Genomic DNA, 17,705 nt, shown 5'->3' with positions numbered 1-17,705 from the left:
AGTAGGTCCGGGGTGAGATTCTGCACTTCTAACTAGGCGGGCCTGATGCTGCTCGTGTAAACACCACACATTGCGTACCAAGGGCCCAGACACCTGGTTGGTGCTGAAGAGCACAGGGAAGGGAGTGGTGTGGCCTGGAACTTGGCCTTGAGGAATATGAGCTTGGATTACAAGGGAGAGCCTTGGATGGGCAAGGGGAGCCAGACCAGGCACGGGGAGTGGCATGAGGGATGCGCAGAGGAGAGGGTGAAGTGAGCTCGCACCCCTCGCCGTCCCACTCCGTTGGAGATTCAGAGAGCTGAGGTGGCTTGGGAAACAGACATCCCTGGCCCTGCATGTGGTCTCCCACTTGCCAGCTAGCTGTGTCATGGCAGGAAAAGAATATCCACTCTTTTCGTCTCAGTTTCTTCTTGTGGAAAATAGGGCCAGGGCCCCTGGCCGGCTCAGTCAGGGGTAGAGCACGCGACTCTTGCTCTCGGGGTCGTGAGTTCGAGCCCCACGTTGGGCATAGAGTTTACTTTAAAAAACAAAAAAGAAAATAGGGCTCACCCCTGCCTCGCCGTGTTGTCACCTCACAGTAGAGCACTCAGCCAAGAGCCGGGCACATAGTGCGCACCCAGTGAAAGGTGGCCCCACCCTTCTGGACCCCCAACACCCGCCTTTGCTTTGCTCCTCACTCTTCTCTTTAAGGTGAGGTTTCTACAGGGTGGCCTGAGCTCTCGCTATTGCTGCCATCTGTTGGTCAAGCCGGAGAACCACAGCTTGATGGAACATTGGCACACCAAGGAGACATTTATTTTTCTCAGTACAAAATCCAGTCTTTGGAGTCCTATAAATGTAGATGCCTTCCGCTTCTAAGCTTTTGGGTTCCTGTCAAAGAAAAGGTCGCAAAGATCAATTTTCTCTTTTTCTGTGCTCGAGGCCAAGGCTGAAACAGATTGGAAAATAATTTTGGAGGGACTGCAAGGGACAATGTGTGGGATTCCCCGGGGGATCCTGGTCTCTCTTACCCCAAATTACCCAGAAAGAGTTTGCCAAGCCAGCATAGCCCCTCTGTTTCGTGAGGCCAGTGGGTCAGGGTGACTTTTGTGGAGGTTGACTACTCATTAAAGGGGTGTGGGCAACCCTCAGCTCCCCAGAGAGAGGTTTGCACCGTTCCCATTTGCCCATTGCCTTTCTTAAATCCTTTGCTTCGCCTTTATTTGAGGCCCCAAAGTCCTCCTGAATCCCCTTTTCTGACTTACCCCCTTACTGCATTATGTTGGGGGTTCCAGATTGGTTGAATGTCTGAAGGGAGGGAACAGATGAGCACTGCCATTTGCTGACACAGCTGTGTTGTGTCAGGGACCCTGCAAAGTCCCAACCCCAGATAGATAGATAGGGAACATACATACACATATAGGTATAGATAGCTAGTCCTATATAGAGACATAGATAGCACGGTACCCCTGTGAGTTAAAGCTTACTATGGTGAAACTAAGAGTTAGAGGGGTTGTTGCCTCAAGGCCACCCAGCTAGAAAGTAGCCAAGCCAGCATTCAATTCCAATTTGGCCATCTCTGCCTACCATGCCACATTGCTTCCCAAGGGCCCTCTTTCCTGGTGGGAAGCTGGGAAAAGCTCTCGATGTGTGACACTATGTCCAGGATGAGAGTCTGGCTGTCTTATTTTGCCTACTTAGACAGGAGATGTTTGTCCCCTGCACTTGGGTGAAGGTTGCCACTGGAGATCCATTGCAGGTGGTTGACCAGACAGCCTCTTGTTCTCAGGCCTAATTAGAGACCTTGGTTTGGTCCCCACATCCCTTCTAGGACCTTTTAGGGATTCTACTGTATCTCTCAGAAATAACGCAGCCTGCAAAGCTCCACTACACACACACACACACACACACACACACACACACACACACACACACACACACACACACGGAAAGGGCCAGAATCACAGAGGATGCTCTTATTATCCAATTATTCTCAGCACCTTAACTTGAAACACTCTGGCAGAATGCTCTATCCTAACCCCGCTCTGGATTTCTATTTTCTTGTGCACAACTTCCTTTTCTTCTTACTTGTCTATGGTCATAGTAGGCTTCCTTCTGAACATCCTGGTTGTTGCTTTTCTTTGTGACTTGAAGCTTTTGGGGTATAACTGGTCTCACGTAGCTGTGGTCTAGGGTCAATATATATGTCTGTGAGAGAGACAAGTTAAGCTATTCATCAGGCATCAGAAACGTTCTCTGCTGACAGAAGCACTTAGATGTGGCCCAGCACAATCCTGGATACCATTCCAGGGAGAGTCTTGGGGGGCATCTTTCCCTACCCCATCCTCCTGCCTTGGGTAGATCTCTCTTCGGTTGCCCAACCCAGTCCACAACACAGAGGCTCAGCTGGTCCCGAGGCCCAGACGGTGAGGTTGGGGTGCTACCTTTGCCAACTCAGCATGCCACTGATGAGCATTGGAGGGCCTCTCAGCCCTTTGAATATCAAAGTACAAGTTTTATTATCTCAGACTCCTCCCAGGTCATTATTGGGCTGTGCTTTTTCACCTTAATGAAGCATGGTTTTTCTCTCCTCTGTGCAGGCCCATCATCTCAAAGTGCATTTCCTCAGTGAGGTGTATCTGTACTGGTATCAAAGTGACTAGGGCAACGCTTTCCACTGGGAATTGCTAACTTGCTAGCTAATCGAGACCAGAAGTCAGAGTCCATCCATGGCAGAGTCAGCATTCCCATTTCTTTGGGAAGGAAGGCCAAGGCCTTTTTTTTTTTTTTCTTACCAGATGTGCTCTCTGACCACAGGTCTGAGAACCAATGGCTTGAAGCGAGATGCTTCCCACTGTGGAAAGAGGAAGAAAGCTCCCTAATGACACCTGGGCTCACGCCCTGGTGATCGTACCTACCACCTCTTTGCTAACTGCTGCTCACAGAGCCTGCCATGTCATCTGTGGTCTCTCATTCGCACATTTTCTCAAACCCATCCCTCTCCATTTTTGGTCTTGGGCTTTGAGGAGATGTAAATGCTAGGGCTAGTCTTCTCGTTGAATGATTGGATTTGGCTTCCTTCAAGCATGATCACCCAAATTTAGGCTTTCTGTCATCTCATTCCCATTGTCACCAAAGGGAGGGGTTAAGAAAACCAGAGCGCCTCCTCCCGAGGGACAGCAGTGGGGCCAGGGCCAGTGGTTCTTTCTAGATTAAGCTTGTCTCATCCCAAACAGGCAATGAGCTCATTTTCTTGGACCCTCACACAACCCAGACTTTTGTTGACACCGAAGAGAATGGAACAGTTGACGACCAGACTTTCCATTGCCTGCAGTCCCCGCAGCGAATGAACATCTTGAACTTGGATCCTTCCGTAGCGCTGGTGGGTATCTGAAGGTTGGGTGGGCCAAGAGATACAACGCCACCCTGTTATAGATTGGTTCCCTGGGAGTTCTCCGGGTTGCTACGTAGGACAGCGAGAGTAGGTTCACTCACTAGGCCCCACCCCCCGAGAGGTACCATGGTAGAGTGGGGCTAGGGTTGGACCCTGAAGGCAAACTACTAGAGTTGGAATCCAGGCCCTGTCACTTACTAGCTGTGGACTTATGGGGAGTCCTTGAACTTTTCTGAGCCTCAGCCTTCTCCTCCCTAAAATGAGCAAAACAATACTTCCTTCAGGGTCGTGGGAGGCATACCATGCATAAGGCACTCAGCACAGTGCTGGGCACATTGTAAGCATTCTGTAAATGTCGGTTATCATTAGTGTTACAGTCTTTCCCCTTTTACTTCTTGCGCCCTAATTATTGCCACCCAGGCACCCGGAATAAGGCAGGACATAGTTAGGGAGGGATCAGGGGGCAAGATCTTTTGGGTGGATAGCACTCATTTCCCTGGGCACGCAATCCAGGAAGATGCAGGGTTTTCCCCCTGGAGATATGCCGACCGTCTACACACGCTGAAGGAACAGCTGCCTGTGAAGTTACCGGTGGTTCTGAGGCCTGTCTGCATCCTCTCCTCCAGTTTAACCCGATTCTCAGAGCACCAGAGACTGAGAGCGGACATGAGTCCTCCTCTCGTTTCGGACCATTCTTTCACTACTGTAGGATGGCTCTGAGGATGGGGAAGGAGGTGGATGGTTCTCTTTATTCTAACAGATCACTTCCTTCAGGTCAAAGCCATCTTGTTGTGCACTGCCTCTATAGCTAAAAGTACTATCTGGCTTTTGTTGGTTGGTTTATCGACTGTTCTCTATGGATGTGTCTATTTGCGCACTGAGCGTAATGGAATTGACCCCATGCTTTGGAGACTGGTCTTCACGTTACTGTATCTCACAGTATGAGGGGAGGGTGACAGGGAGGGACAGGGAGGGAGAGGAAGGGAGGGGGCGAGAATGAGAGAAAGAGGGAGAGGGAGAGATGGAATGAGTGAGTAAATGTGTGTGTCCAGGTAAGGCAGTGACCCGGGAGAGGGGGCAATGCAGCCAGTGTGTTTCGCTCCTGTCAGGAGACGCATCTAAAGAGAGCGGCCCCCATCCTAGCTCTGGGCCAGCAGCGCCATCTTGGAGTACAAAGCGCCTGATTCGGTGCCCCTAACCAGTTCTAAGTTATGTTCTCTTGCTTTTCCCCCCAAGGGATTTTTCTGCAAAGAAGAAAAGGACTTTGATAGCTGGTGCAGCCTCGTGCAGAAGGTAAAGACGTGTGTTTTCCTTAGTCTTAAAAGCAGAAGTTATTCAACAGGATCCCTTTTCAAGACTGCTTCACGTAGTGACATGAGTCTAGCCTGATAGGATTGTATTGCAAGGGAAAAACTAAGATGTGGGGCATCATGCCTAACTCTGGGGGGAACCAGAGCAAAACCTTTGCTTGAAATATGCTTAGTATGTCAAGTGGGTGATATTTTTAGCTACATAATGTCTCATCTGATTATGCCTACAAGTCACACGAAATATTCAACGAATATTCCACCCTTTTCACTTAAAAATGCTAACTTCACGTAGTTTGGCCTAAAGCCTTCCTCATTCTGTTCGTAGCACTGAGATGGTTGAAGGAACCAAACTGCTTCTCTGTTTGTTTCGTGGTCTGTTTACAGTTGCATATAGTCCATGATGTAGTTTAGGGGGCTTATCTTTCTCTTAGCTGTCTCATTTCTATAAAGTGTAGGCACGCTGCCATTAAAGGAAACACGATTTGCAGGAATGTGTGTAAACACCCAAGCCAGATATTCTCTCTTCTCGGTATTTTGTGTAAAAGGATATTTACTGTTTTGCTGGCTCACCAGTCTTGGTATTTGCCCCCCGCATCCTCGCTTCTAACACATGCCAAGCATGTGGGAGACATTGATCAATGCTTATGAAAGAAGGGCGACCACAGGGAGTAGTTGAAAAGCGCCCTGGATGGGGTGGCGGGAGACTTGCTGTTCTCCTATCTGCAACAAAAGGGAAAAAGAAGAGAAAGAGTTTGGGGAGATGGGAGCCCAGAGCCTCCTGCAAGTGTAAGGAGGGCAGATTTTTTCTTCACAAGCGCACAGGTAATTGACACTAATGTCCCTAGCTGACTCTGCAGCCACAGTTAATCACTGGCTGGGACAAAATGGAGAATTCTTTTCTAAAGGCAATACTTAATCTGTCAGAATGCAGCGAAGCTCTAGTCACACCCCCTGTAAAGTTTGAATGAAAGCTCTCTGGTAAGACTCTGCCATCTAAATTAGGACATACACCACAAGTGTTGGACTAAAATCAAAACCCCGCCAACACTATGTCCCAGGATCCTCTGGGGGGCAGATTTCACGTAATTAACACACATTTCCTTGGAGCCAACACATCAGGAACAGCTCGGTGCTGAACTGAGTTAGGTGCAGGCAACTGGCCTTCCGTCAGCTACTCCCTCCAGTGTCCTTCACAGACCAGCGCAAGAATTGAAGGGGGCTGGGTCTTCAGATGATCAAGTAGAGGATGGGCACACTGGCCAGGGCTTTGTTCTCGCCTTTCTACAACCAGGTCACTCTTGCAGGGCTTGGGATCACAGATGGACAACCGGACCGAAATGTGTAGTCAGTGTGAAATGTTTACAGCCGTTTCTGTGTGTCCTCAGGAAATCCTAAAGGAAAACTTAAGGATGTTTGAATTAGTTCAGAAACGCCCATCGCACTGGCCTCCCTTTGTTCCTCCAGCCAAGCCAGAAGTGACAACCACTGGGGCAGGTAAGCCATTGTTCGCGGGCTCTTGGGTAGCGGTTGTTTCACAAGACCGAAGCGACTGTGGCTCACGCTTTCCATGGAAGGTACAGTTTCTCCTCAGCTGGCCTGAGCAAGGAGTGGTGTCCCCGATGATTTTAATCTTCCAGTGAACTGATCTTTACCAATTTCAAAGCCTGATAGTTGAAGAAAATGAGCTCGATGCAAAAGGGCCATGCAAAATCAAAAATGACGAGAACGTGTATTCATGGTCTGGCCCCAAAAACAAATCAGGGGCCAGGGGTGATTCAAAAGGTACCTCAAAGACCCCAGAGCCTCATCCTCATCCCTGGGAATAAGAGCGTGTAACGAGCTCAATTGTTTTTGCTTCTTTCGAAAGAATCTCTAGTGCTTGTCCGCGGTTCCCCCTGGAACCGTGGAGAGTCTCCTCCACAGAAGCTTTTCTGTAGCAAAACCATTAAAAAATGAATAGTCTTAACTACCGCGTAACTGTACTGACCACTTCAACCCGAGTATCAAGCTTTCTTCTTTCTCATTTCCATATTCCGATAGAATTCATTGACTCCACGGAACAACTAGAGGAGTTTGACCTGGAGGAAGATTTCGAGATCCTGAGCGTCTAGGGTAGTGGAAACACGACTTGGAGGTCTGTCTTCGATCCAGCACCGGAAGAACACGAATCCATTACATGAGACTTTTCTAGTCAGCAAGTGCCTGATATGCCAACAGCATACGAACTTGATAGCAATCATGACTGAGCCAATTACCATTTCTCAGAAAACGAACGATAACAACCCTTCCCCAGAACGAACTAGAACAATCATGGAACATAGGAGCAGAAAGGTTAGGAGCCGTCCCTTGCTTCCCAGCTTGTCTTACCTGGCCACAGCGAGTCTGCAGCTACTGAAACGAGGAGATGGATGTCTAGCAGATAGACAGCAACTCCCACCTTGCTTCAAGCACCAGCAGAGGAGAGATGGTTACCCTGTGCTTCTTCCCCCTTTCAGGAGTGACCTCTTTTGGGCTAAATACTAAGAGGCCATCTGTTCTCTTGCTCTAAAAATAAAGTGATTGCATCAGGGAGAAAAAGGTCTTATTAAGTTATTTGGATATGTATTTTAAATGGTTATAATCCAGATCAAAAATCTGCCCGAGAAATTACAGCAAATGCACACTGGTTGTTCTCATTCCTATCTGAGGGAACCTTGCTGTCTGATGGGTCGCTGTCACCATCCTTACTGATCTTTTTGTCAGATGTCACCCTGCCCTTCAATCAAGTCATGATCACTTTATTTTTATTTATTTATTTAAAAACTCTTTTTAAAATAGATTTTATTTATTTGAGAGAGGGAGCATGAGTTGGGGGGAGGGGCAGAGGGAGAGGGAGAAGCAGACTCTCCGTGAAGCAGGGAGCCCGACGCACGGCTCGATCCCAGGACCCTGGGTTCATGACCTGAGCTGAAGGCAGACGCCTAACCGACTGAGCCACCCCGGCGCCCCAAGTCATGATCACTTTAAATCAGCAGTGGGCAAATTTTCCTGCCAAGGGCCAAATAGTAAACACTTTCAGTTTCGTGGGCCAGGCGGCCTGTGTCACAGCCACTCAGCTCTGCGGTCAAAGCGCAAAAGCAGCCAACACCAGCGGGCACACAAATGAGCCTGGCTATAAGCCAATAAAGTTTTATTTACAAAAACAGGTGGCGAGCTGGATTTGGCGTGCAGGCTGTAAGTTTGCCAATCACTGACTTAAAATTGTTGATTCGGGGGAAATAAAAAATGGTGTTTGACTTTGACTCCATATTGGTTCACAGCCACAGTTAGAAAAAATTATTCACGTGGTGACATTTAATCCGTGCAGCAAATGCAATTCCAAACCGTTTCGGGATGAGCAACATAGCAAATCTTAAAGTACATTTTCATCAAATTGGCTTTGCTAAACCCTCTTTTGTGTGGCTGCACCTCAAGCCTAAGTGGCATCTTCCCGTGTTCCTTTCCTCCCCTCTTAACGTGGGTGCATTTCACCCCCTTCCTCCACCAAGGCCTGAGGAAGGCCAGCAACCATTAGCTTGAAAGCCAGCACCAGAGCAAAGCTGGTTTTGTTTCATTTGTATATGTAGCAATATTAGAACATTTATTTCCTTAAATTCCATTTTTCTTCTTTTTTTTTTCCAGTAGGTAATATATTCCAGTGGTTCAGAAATCAAAAGGTGCAAAATGGTATGCGATGAAAATGTCTCTCCCTCCCACAGGTCGGTGACCTTCCCCGAATACTCCCAGCATCATTTCTTTCTTGTTTATCCGTCCAGAAGATATGTTTTATGCATATACAAATATATGCATATATGCCTTGGATTTGATTTTTTTTTTTATAAGATTTTATTTATATATTTGACAGAGAGAGAGAAAGACAGTGAGAGAGGAAACACAAGCAGGGGGAGTGGGGGAGAGGGAGAAGCAGGCTTCCCGTGGAGCAGGGAGCCCGATGCGGGGCTCGATCCCAGGACTCTGGGATCATGACCTGAGCCGAAGGCAGACGCTTAATGACTGAGCCACCCAGGCGCCCCGCCTTGGATTTGATTTTAACAACCTCAACATTTCTCTAGTTTTTAAAAAAGATTTTATTTTTGAGACAGAGCATGTGCGCGTGAGGGGGGTTGTGGAGGGGCAGAGGGAGAGGGTGAGCCTCAAGCAAACTCCTCGCTGAGCACGGAGCCCGACGTGGGGCTCGGCCTCACGACCCTGAGATCATGACCTGAGCAGAAACCAAGAGTCAGACGCCTAACTGACTGTGCCACCCAGGTGCCCCAACATTTCTCTACTTTCGATTTATCTATAAAAGATCCTGAAGCCCCAGAAGTATGGAAACCCGTTTCTTGAACTCTAGCATGGACGGGGCTAAAAGCAGTTGTGGGCAGATTTTGAAACTGAGTTGTGGATTTGTTGCCTTCTGCCCTTTGACCTTTAATTGTACTTTTCCCACCTCAGTGTTGTGTTGTAAAGCTCAGCTTGCAGTAACAGGCTCTGAGGGGGACTCACGAATTATAGCGAAATGGACTTTAGAAAAGTATTCATCAGAGAATGTCAAAAGAGTCAAATGTTGATGTTTGGTTCCTTTTATTTGCAATGTACAAAGCTGGCAGCATGCTTATTACTCAGGAGGTGAAGGTAACAATAATTCAGATTATACTGATTATGCTTTCTCTGTGTTGGTCCGGTTTACATAATATTTAAGGAAAGAGAATCACCTGGAAGGAGTTGCCTCATGTTAACATAGCTAAGTATTCTGGGAAACTGATAATCAGAGGAAATGGTTAAAACACATCCCCCTGCAGAGAATATAATACACTTTATAGTCAACTCAGTCTTGCTTTAGGTCTGCCAACTGCTAAGGAGAGGAGTGTGCTAGATTTGTATGAGGTTTAACAAAGTATTAAAATAGTTTAACAGGCTACCTGTGAAAAGAGCAATTGGATGGACATTTTAATGGCAAGTCTCTAACGACAGCCTCAGAACGCTGAGGACCCGACACACCGCGGCTTCGACTTGCCCCACCAAACACATCTGGATGGCATTTGGAATAAACAGGGACCTCTGAGAAACTGGGACAAGGGTTTTGCCTCGTTTTGTTCCTGGAGTCAAAAGCAAAATTCACACCTCCTTACCCATCCCCCTCCCCGCCCCCCAGCCTGGGAGAAAGGGGTGTGGTTCTCATTTCCCTTTCTGGGCCCCCGGCTGCATTCCATGCCTCCCCTGCTCTACTCTGGACCAGGCCAAGTCCTAGGTCTCTGGCTGGGGAGGGAGCCAGCAAGGAGGAAGTGATTCGTTGGGCACCATCCGAAGTTAACGAGCCCCCTCCTGAAGCACTCTGGGGCCCAGCCGCGCTCACTCTCGAAGGAATCGGAGAGCACCCCGGGCTGCCGGACAAGTTTCTTTTCTGAACGTGGAAACACCGGCTTCTGGTTTAAGCCAAAGAATGTGTGGTGACCTCGGAGTCTAAGAAAGCAGTCGCCCAGCAGGTCTTTCCGAGGCAGCCGTGAATAAGCATGCAAACCTCCGAATCCAGCGGCAGCACCAGGTTGAAGTGGGACAGCCGACCTCAGGAGGGCGGGCTGACCAGTGCCCAGCAGCCCAGCCCGCGGGAGACTTGACAGAGGGGCACCCGGGCATGGGGCCTTCCTTCTTCAGCTCGTCCAGGGCTGTGAGGGGCCCGCTGTGTGGGGGAGGGGCGGGCAGGGGGCAGGGGGACACGTGCCACCCTACAGGCTTTTCATACACACCTGGCAGCGGCTGACCCGGGTGTGGAGCCGCCCGGCCTTGAGCGTTTCAGATACCGGTTCCTCCCTAAACTGCTGCCTCTCTTCCACCGCCGTCAGCCAGAAACTGTACTTGTTGGCAAAGTAGTGGCAGGTGCCCCGGGCCCCACTGCACTCGATGAAAGGAGTGGCTCGGAAATCCTCCAGGCAGGAGCCCGGGGAGACCAGGGCCTGGCCGCCGCCCTCGGCGCCCGCCGCAGTGTGCTGCAAGACACGGTCAGCGCGTGGGCTGTGCGCCCGCCGGAGCTCCGGCGCCTCGGCTCAGCCCCAGCATCTAGCCAGCACCCCCAAAGCTCACATTACAGGACCAGGGGCTGCTCGTCCTCGGGGCCGGGAGCGTCCCCTCCGAGCTCCCCAAGGGTCCTCCTAACCCACCGCGCTTGGGCAGCGGGGACCTCTCGGCCAGAGTGCCCCCCCCTCCCCGCCAAACTGTGGGTGTCCCGCCGAGTTCCGAGGCGTGTTCGGGGGCTCCCTGCCGATCCCCGCGGGCAGGTAAGTCCGAGAAAGGCTGGATGAAGGCGGACTCAGGAGGTTTGAGGATGCGGGTCTTCTCCGAGCCCTGGTCTACTCCAAGCCCTTGGTGGTGACCCCCAAGAAGAGAAAGAGCACGCCTGGAACCCCACCAAGTGGCTAAACCCTGGGCCCCTCCCCCAGCCTATCTGTGAATAGCGCTGGCTCTGCAGTTACCTTCCTCAGAACTTCTTACGTTTTCCATCTGTACCACACCCTTCAGGGCAACAGAGAGCGTTTGTTGCTTGCTGCGTACAAGAGGGCCTCGCATGTGGCCTAGTGTCCCGGCCCTCCCGTCAGGGCCCCTTCAGCATCCAATGTCAGTGCCATTCATTAGCCCATAGTCGCCAGTCACTGTACCCACAGACAGCAGTCCCGGGTCTCTGCACTCCCCACCCCGTCTCCCTTCACAGCAGCTGGGGTATTAGCTGGACCACAGGGGGTGAGGAAGAGGCTTCATCCCCCACCCCCCGGGGGTCAGCAAATGGCCAATGGGACAGATGCCCAAGTTGGACGCTCAGGGATGGCTTGGCTTTACAGAACTCCCGGAGGGTTGGTCTCCCTATAAGGGATCTTTCCTGACAAATGAAACATCAAAGTTTTCCTCATTTGGATCCTCAGACAGAACACTTTCCGGAACAGACGACACACCTCCCTGCCTTGCTAAATGGCAGACGTTGCGTCTTTTACACTTTGCGCAGGACTCAGGCTTATTGTTGGGAATGTTGCTTTTTGTGTTGGGCGGTTGTGTCCCCATACCAAGGGACACAACTTGTAGAGTTCTTAGGCCACCTTTGAATCATTTTCTCTTTTCTCCTTCTTATAGGCATGTCTTATAGCTCCACGATGCCATATTAGGCAGTCCAAATTCCCACCCTTACAGGTTTTCAGGAAAATATGGATATTCTAGAATGTTAGAATTCTGTGTAAAGTAAGAGTAAAGAGATTGTGACTAAGGACTTAAGAGTGCTCCCGGGAGCAAGACACATGCGATTTTGTACAACTTTTTTACCATTGCTTGTGGAAGCTCAGAGGCCTTTTCGACTCGTTTCCTGGCCTGGGTGGTGGATGGGACAGAATGAGAGGTGAGGCGATTCCGTATTACTTGGGGATAAATGGCCCGATTCCACCAAGAGAGCAGAACAAGGAAGTACCTCCTCCCAGGCAGGTACACCAATGTGAGGAGGCCTAAGGCTTTGGTAATTCTTCAAAGACGCTTTCTCATCATCTCACCCCCGGCGATTTAGCAAGGAAGCTCTGGGGACGCAGGGTACTTCCGCGGGTGCCACCCTCATGTTCCCTGGGAGCGATTCTGGCCTGAAACCTGACCTTTCACTCATTGAATGTCCCCACCCCACCCCCCGATAGTCACACGGAATGGCGTGTGAGGGCCTTGATGCCTCTTTGGGCTTGCAGACGTTCTCAGCTCTTTCCTAGCAAGATGTACAGCCTTCCCACGGCAACGGGTAGCAGCAGCAAAGATCCCAGCAAGGATGTAGAAACACAGCGTGCCCTCATCTGAGCCTTTCAGGAGGTTATGAGAGGTGGCCAGAGGGACCTGGGTCGGTGGGCAGAAGAGGAGGGGCGCCCATGCCCAGCCTGGGCAATGAAGAGTGTGTCCGGCCTTGAGTGGGGACAGCCTCTCCCTCACTGTCCCCTGGGATCGGGTGTCACCTCCCTCCCTCGCTTGTGGCATACCTGAAGCTGGCATGGAGACCTTAGGGCCTCTGCCAGCGATTCATATTCTCACCCCGGGACTCTCTGGGTGCAAACTGCTCCTTTCTACTCACCCTCAGAATTACCCATCATTCATGCAGGACTGGGCCAAGGTCAGGCCAAGCCTCTTCCTTCTTTTCAAATTCTGTGGTTCCTACCTCATGTCACCTGGGCCTGCGAGCCCGACTGAGGGACCCTCCCAGGGCTTCCCCCGCTTCCCCGCCACCCTCTGCCTCTACAGCGGGGAAGGGGGCAGGGCAGGGCCTCACCATGAGGAAGGAGTATCCGATCCAGAGGCTGCGCCAGCCCGGGGGGCACGGCGGGATGGTGACGTCCTGGCTGTGCACGGCGATGGCCTGCGAGGGCGCCTCGCACACAGAACAGCGGCTGATGTACTGGGGGATCTGGGCCTGGCCGACGGGCATCATGGGAATGGGGGCAGTGGTGGAGAGCCAGTAGGATTTATCGTTGCGCCCGGCGTAGTGGCACACTTCGTCGACGTTGCAGTAGATGAAGGGCATGGTGCTGAAGCGGGGTAGGCAGGAGCCAGCAAAGCCTGGAAGGAGAGCAGGTGGGCAGGGGCTTTGGTGTAAGGTGTGGCTGAGAGGCGGGGCTGAGACTGTCCCCGGCGCCACTAGGGCTGGACAGGCCGGGTTGGCATCCAATCGCTTGTCCCAGAGCAGGGACGACCCTCCTTCCAGGCCTGGCACATGGTACATCCACTGGCGTCTGTTGGTCAAATCCTATTTTCAACTCACCAGGGAAGTTTGAGAATGAAAGGAATCTTTGTATAAGCCGCATAACGACTCCCTAATTAATCTGTGGCGTAAAACCGGCATTTAATAGAGCGAGTCTGTGGTTCAGAGTCGGCACACCTGTAGACAATACAATTAATTCCTGGGTAATTGCTGTTGCCCCACAGGTCATATTATTATTATTACTCCTGCTAATCTCTAATGTGTAATGGATGCTTAACATGCCAGACATTGTCCTAAGCGTTTTCCGCTGGGTGATTCATGTAATCCTTACGATCCTTGTGCCTCTGAGATAGGTACGAGCATTAGCTTTGTTTCCATTTGAGGAGCAAGTGGAAGCTCAGAGGGGCCGAGGAATTTGTCCAGGGTCCCCCGCCTGTAAGTGGGAGAGCCAGGGTTTAAACCCAGATCCGCCTGATGCAACAGCTGGTGTTCGAACCCTGCTGCCCAACGGTGGGCCCGCCCCGGGCCGGGAGGACCGAGGAGGGGAGCTCTTGATCCTCCTTGGTGGTGGTGGGGGGGGGGTGGAGGATGGCCAGGGCTGGTGTCAGAGCCAGTACTTACCCAGGTCCTGGTTGTGGGCTTTCTCCTGCCCCTCCACGAACAGCAAGCTGTAGCCCACCCACAGCCGGCTCGTCCCGACGGGGCACAGGGGCACCTGTTCCGACTGGCTGTGCTTCACCAACGTGTACCCCACTCTCACGCTCTGCCCAGGCACTCCAGCCCTCCCGAAGGGACCCTTCTTCCCTGGAGCACCTGAGAGGGAGAGAGCGGGAAAGGGGGCTGAGCCGCTCATAAGGGCAGCTACAGACTTCGTGGCGAGCACCGAGCGCGGCACACCGCATGGCTCACTGGATCCTCACAGCAACATGATTACCCCGGCTGGCAGATAAGGGAACAGGCTCACAAGTGCCGTAGCCCGTGGAGCTGGAATGCCAACTCAGGTGTATCCAGCAGCAGAGTTCCTATTTGAAAAAGTGTGCTACCCAGCTCCCCTCCCACTGCCACCTGGCCTCAGGTCCTCTACGAGGGGATCTTGCAGGCTCTCCCAGGACATAACCGAGACCCTGCTGAATCAGAGGCAGCAGAAGCAGAATTGGGACTAGCGGGGCAAAAATCACACCCACTCTCCTGCCCATGGCAGACGGGGCTTATTAATCGCCCCCCTTTTCCATTGAGCCTCAGAGCCGTTCTCCACGCAGGACAACTGATTTGCCATCTCCATTGTCAAATGGGAGGTAAGTAGCAGCCATTCCTCATCTCAGACTTTCTTATGCCTTGAACCGCCCCCTTCCCATCCATGTCAGAATCCCAGGGTAGAAGAGGGGAGGTGCAGGGCCAGGGCCCAGGCTAGAGGACAGTCATAGCTCTCCCGAGAGCTGGGAGAGAACCCAGAGAAGGATTTGGAAGGAGTCCTTTGCCTTCCAGAAGGTGGGGGTCTCATCCTTCCTAGGCTCAGAGGTGGGGTGGGAGCGAATGGAATGCAGTCTGGTCTTCCAGGCTCCTAGTAGTGTCAAGCTTTACTGCCCGGTTTCCTGTTTCTCAGATTTGAGATTTGGGCTCATTCCAAAGCCTCCCATCCTCACGGAAACCCTCTGCCCCCTGGGGCTGACATCACCAGACCTTCAAATCCTGGAGGGCCTTGCAGTCCGGGGAGACCAGGGTCACCAAGAGCCCCAGGCGGGCCGGGGAGTCCGTTGAGACCATTTTTGCCAGGGATGCCAGGGAAACCTTTGGAGCCTGCAAGGGGAGAAGGCCGGCAGCTCAGACACCGTGTGTGGGAGGTCCGCGAGAACAGGCCCCAGAGAAAAAAAGGACTCGTGTGTCATGCCCAGGACTTACCAGGAGAGGGCGCAGTGGCCATCATTTTAGAGCACTCAGGCTGAGCCTCCTGGGCTAGTCCCTAGCTGGAGTCCCGAGTCCGGGCATATCTGTCCTGGGACCACTGCTCTGCACTTAGCCCTTCTGAGCCCCCCTCACACCTATTTCTCCCTCCCTTCCTCTCATCCTCCCAGCAACGCCCAGAATGCACAGAAACTGTCGGAGTCCCACGTCAGAGATGAGGACACCTGGGCCCGGAGAGACTACTCACTTACCAGAGCTGGTGCATCAGCTGGGATTAGAAGCTGGGTTTCCCGGGCCTCCCAGCCCCGGGCTTTGTCCCTGGCTCTTGATCCCCCACCGCACTCCCTCCTTCCCTGGGCAGCACATTTAGAGAGGGACGCGCTGCCCAGAGTAGTCGCTCTGCTCTGCGCACACATTCTCTAAAGCCAAGTACATCTGCTGACCTTGCTGGCCCTCCTTCCCGGCAAGAAGCTCAGGGGCTTTTGTGAAGGAAAGGAGGAAATGCCCCATGAAGGTGCATCCTCGGAGCTGGAGATCCCAGCCACTTGCTTCAGCCTCTCAGCCAAGGCCGTCTTAGCTCCCCCTCCCCCCGAGAAGTCCCCTGTCACTGGTGCTCTCCTTACCTTGGAGGCCTACAGGGCCTTGAACCCCAGGGTCTCCCGTAAGACCAGGGATGCCATCAATGCCCGGTAGACCCATGGGTCCAGGAGGAACCTGGACAGCTTCTGCAATTGGTGTTTGTCCAGGAGCACCTCGGGGTCCAGAAAAGCCTGGGGGGTAAGTGGAGGAGATGGAAATATCAGGTGGGGGCAAAGGAGGCAACTGGCATGGGGCCCCAGAAGCCCGCCTTTCTACCGGGCAATCGCCTGCTTTCTGCCTCTGCCTCTGTCTGCCTCCACAGTCCCCAGTGGATCCCTCCAGGATGACTGTCACCATGCTTTACATGATGTCCTCTTTACCCACCTACCTCCCCAGTGAATTGGTGGCTTCTTCAAGGCAGGGAATGGGTTACATTCATCGCGTTTCCTCAGGGCCCGGCATAGGGCCTGGGACATGGTAGACAAGTCAGGACGCGACTGTGGCAAAGGAGCTGGGCTGGGCCTTTGTTCGGGGCTGGGGTCGCTGGTTCACTCCCTCACTGGTCAGAGCACAGCGCCAAGGAGGCCAAGGGGAGGCGTCCTCGGAGGTTTAGTGGGCACCACGGCCTGGGACCTTGAGCCTGTCCTGCCGGTTTACTCATAGCCACATGTGCCAATCTGCTTACTAATTCACTGACCAAATATTTCTCAGGTGCCTACTATGTGCCACACCCTGGTAGACTGAGGGATGGAGCAGTGAATAAGACAGACCGCTGTGGAGACTACGGTCCGTTGACAGAGATGGAAGATGCATAACCTGACAAATACCGTTCGTCTTCCTGCCAGTTGTGAGAAGCGCTACAAAGGAAATGAACAGTGCAGTGGCAGTGACACGGATGGTGACAGTGAGCCGAGGGGGCTCTGGGGTGGAGAACCGGCTTGAGAAAGAGGGGATAAGTGGCCTCTTACAAGCAGTGACATTTAAGCTGAGACCATTAGAGAGTTAGAAGGAGTGGGGGTGGAGGGGAGGGCAAGAGGACTCTAGGAAGTAGAATTCTCCTGTGCAAAGGCCCTGGGGTCAACCAGGTTGGCTAAATGAAAGAGGCAGGTGTGGCAAAGAAGGGGAACAGAAAAGGGGAAGGGCTGATGATGAGGATGAATTGGGAGGTGTCCCCTGGGACTTTGGGAGCCACAGTTTATTGCTCTGCTATGGGAAGCCAGTGGATGACTTATGGCGTAAAAGGTCTCTCCGACTGCTTCGTGGAGAAATGATTGTTGGGGGAGCTGCCCAATGGGGGAGGAAGCTGGGAGGCCGGTTAGCAGGTGGCTGCCGTGATTCCTGTGAGAACCAGCGGTGCTCTGGACCCGGGTGGCAGCAAGGGAGGTGCTGAGAGGTGAGCAGATGCGAGGCGCATCAAGAGGAGGCAGCCCGCGGGGCTTGCTGAGAGGTGGGGGATGCGTGAGGGGCTGGCGGTAAAGGATAGAAAGGGTCCTTCTTCATTTCCAGAATTGAGCCCGTGGGTAAGTGGCAATGAGTGCAAACCAAACCGAACGTGCCCACCAAGGCAGAAGGCATGCAGAGGGGAGATCAGTAGCCGGCCCCATGGTGGCAGTGGCCTTCAGTCCCAGGAGCTGCTGGAGGCAGAGATGTCCCCAAGGCCTGTCCCCTGGGAATCGGGTGTCACCTCCCTCCCTCGCTTGTGGCATACCTGAAGCTGGCATGGAGACCTTAGGGCCTCTGCCAGCGATTCATATTCTCACCCCTGCACTCTCTGGGTGCAAACTGCTCCTATCTACTCAGCCTCAGAATTACCCAT

At 52.4% G+C, this 17,705-nt stretch overlaps 2 protein-coding genes across 3 annotated transcripts in view; one reads left to right on the top strand and one right to left on the bottom strand.

Annotated features, from left to right (window-relative positions):
• The window catches only part of ATG4A (autophagy related 4A cysteine peptidase), a 56,435-nt gene extending 49,175 nt beyond the window's left edge, over positions 1 to 7,260 (top strand). For both annotated transcript variants that reach the window (XM_028089727.2, XM_028089729.2), the window contains 4 exons: positions 3,216 to 3,361; positions 4,610 to 4,666; positions 6,069 to 6,177; positions 6,724 to 7,260. In XM_028089727.2, the coding sequence (XP_027945528.1) occupies positions 3,216 to 3,361; positions 4,610 to 4,666; positions 6,069 to 6,177; positions 6,724 to 6,794 (383 nt within the window). In that variant the 3' untranslated portion in view covers positions 6,795 to 7,260. The remainder of the gene's footprint in view (positions 1 to 3,215; positions 3,362 to 4,609; positions 4,667 to 6,068; positions 6,178 to 6,723) is intronic.
• A 3,167-nt stretch (positions 7,261 to 10,427) lies between these two features.
• COL4A6 (collagen type IV alpha 6 chain) overlaps positions 10,428 to 17,705 on the bottom strand; it is a 143,657-nt gene continuing 136,379 nt past the window's right edge. The window contains exons 41-45 of the mRNA XM_088028541.1: positions 15,934 to 16,080; positions 15,089 to 15,205; positions 14,030 to 14,221; positions 12,980 to 13,266; positions 10,428 to 10,688 (exon numbers count right to left, since the gene is read on the bottom strand). Coding sequence (XP_087884667.1) covers positions 10,428 to 10,688; positions 12,980 to 13,266; positions 14,030 to 14,221; positions 15,089 to 15,205; positions 15,934 to 16,080 — 1,004 coding nt within the window. The remainder of the gene's footprint in view (positions 10,689 to 12,979; positions 13,267 to 14,029; positions 14,222 to 15,088; positions 15,206 to 15,933; positions 16,081 to 17,705) is intronic.

Source organism: Eumetopias jubatus, unplaced genomic scaffold, assembly GCF_037043125.1.
Source record: "Eumetopias jubatus isolate StellerSeaLion01/CBP00866 unplaced genomic scaffold, mEumJub1_p1.0 scaffold_11, whole genome shotgun sequence".
Lineage (NCBI taxonomy): Eukaryota > Metazoa > Chordata > Mammalia > Carnivora > Otariidae > Eumetopias > Eumetopias jubatus.
The sequence above is the reverse complement of the archived record's forward strand: the minus strand, read 5'-3'. Positions and strand labels throughout refer to the sequence as shown.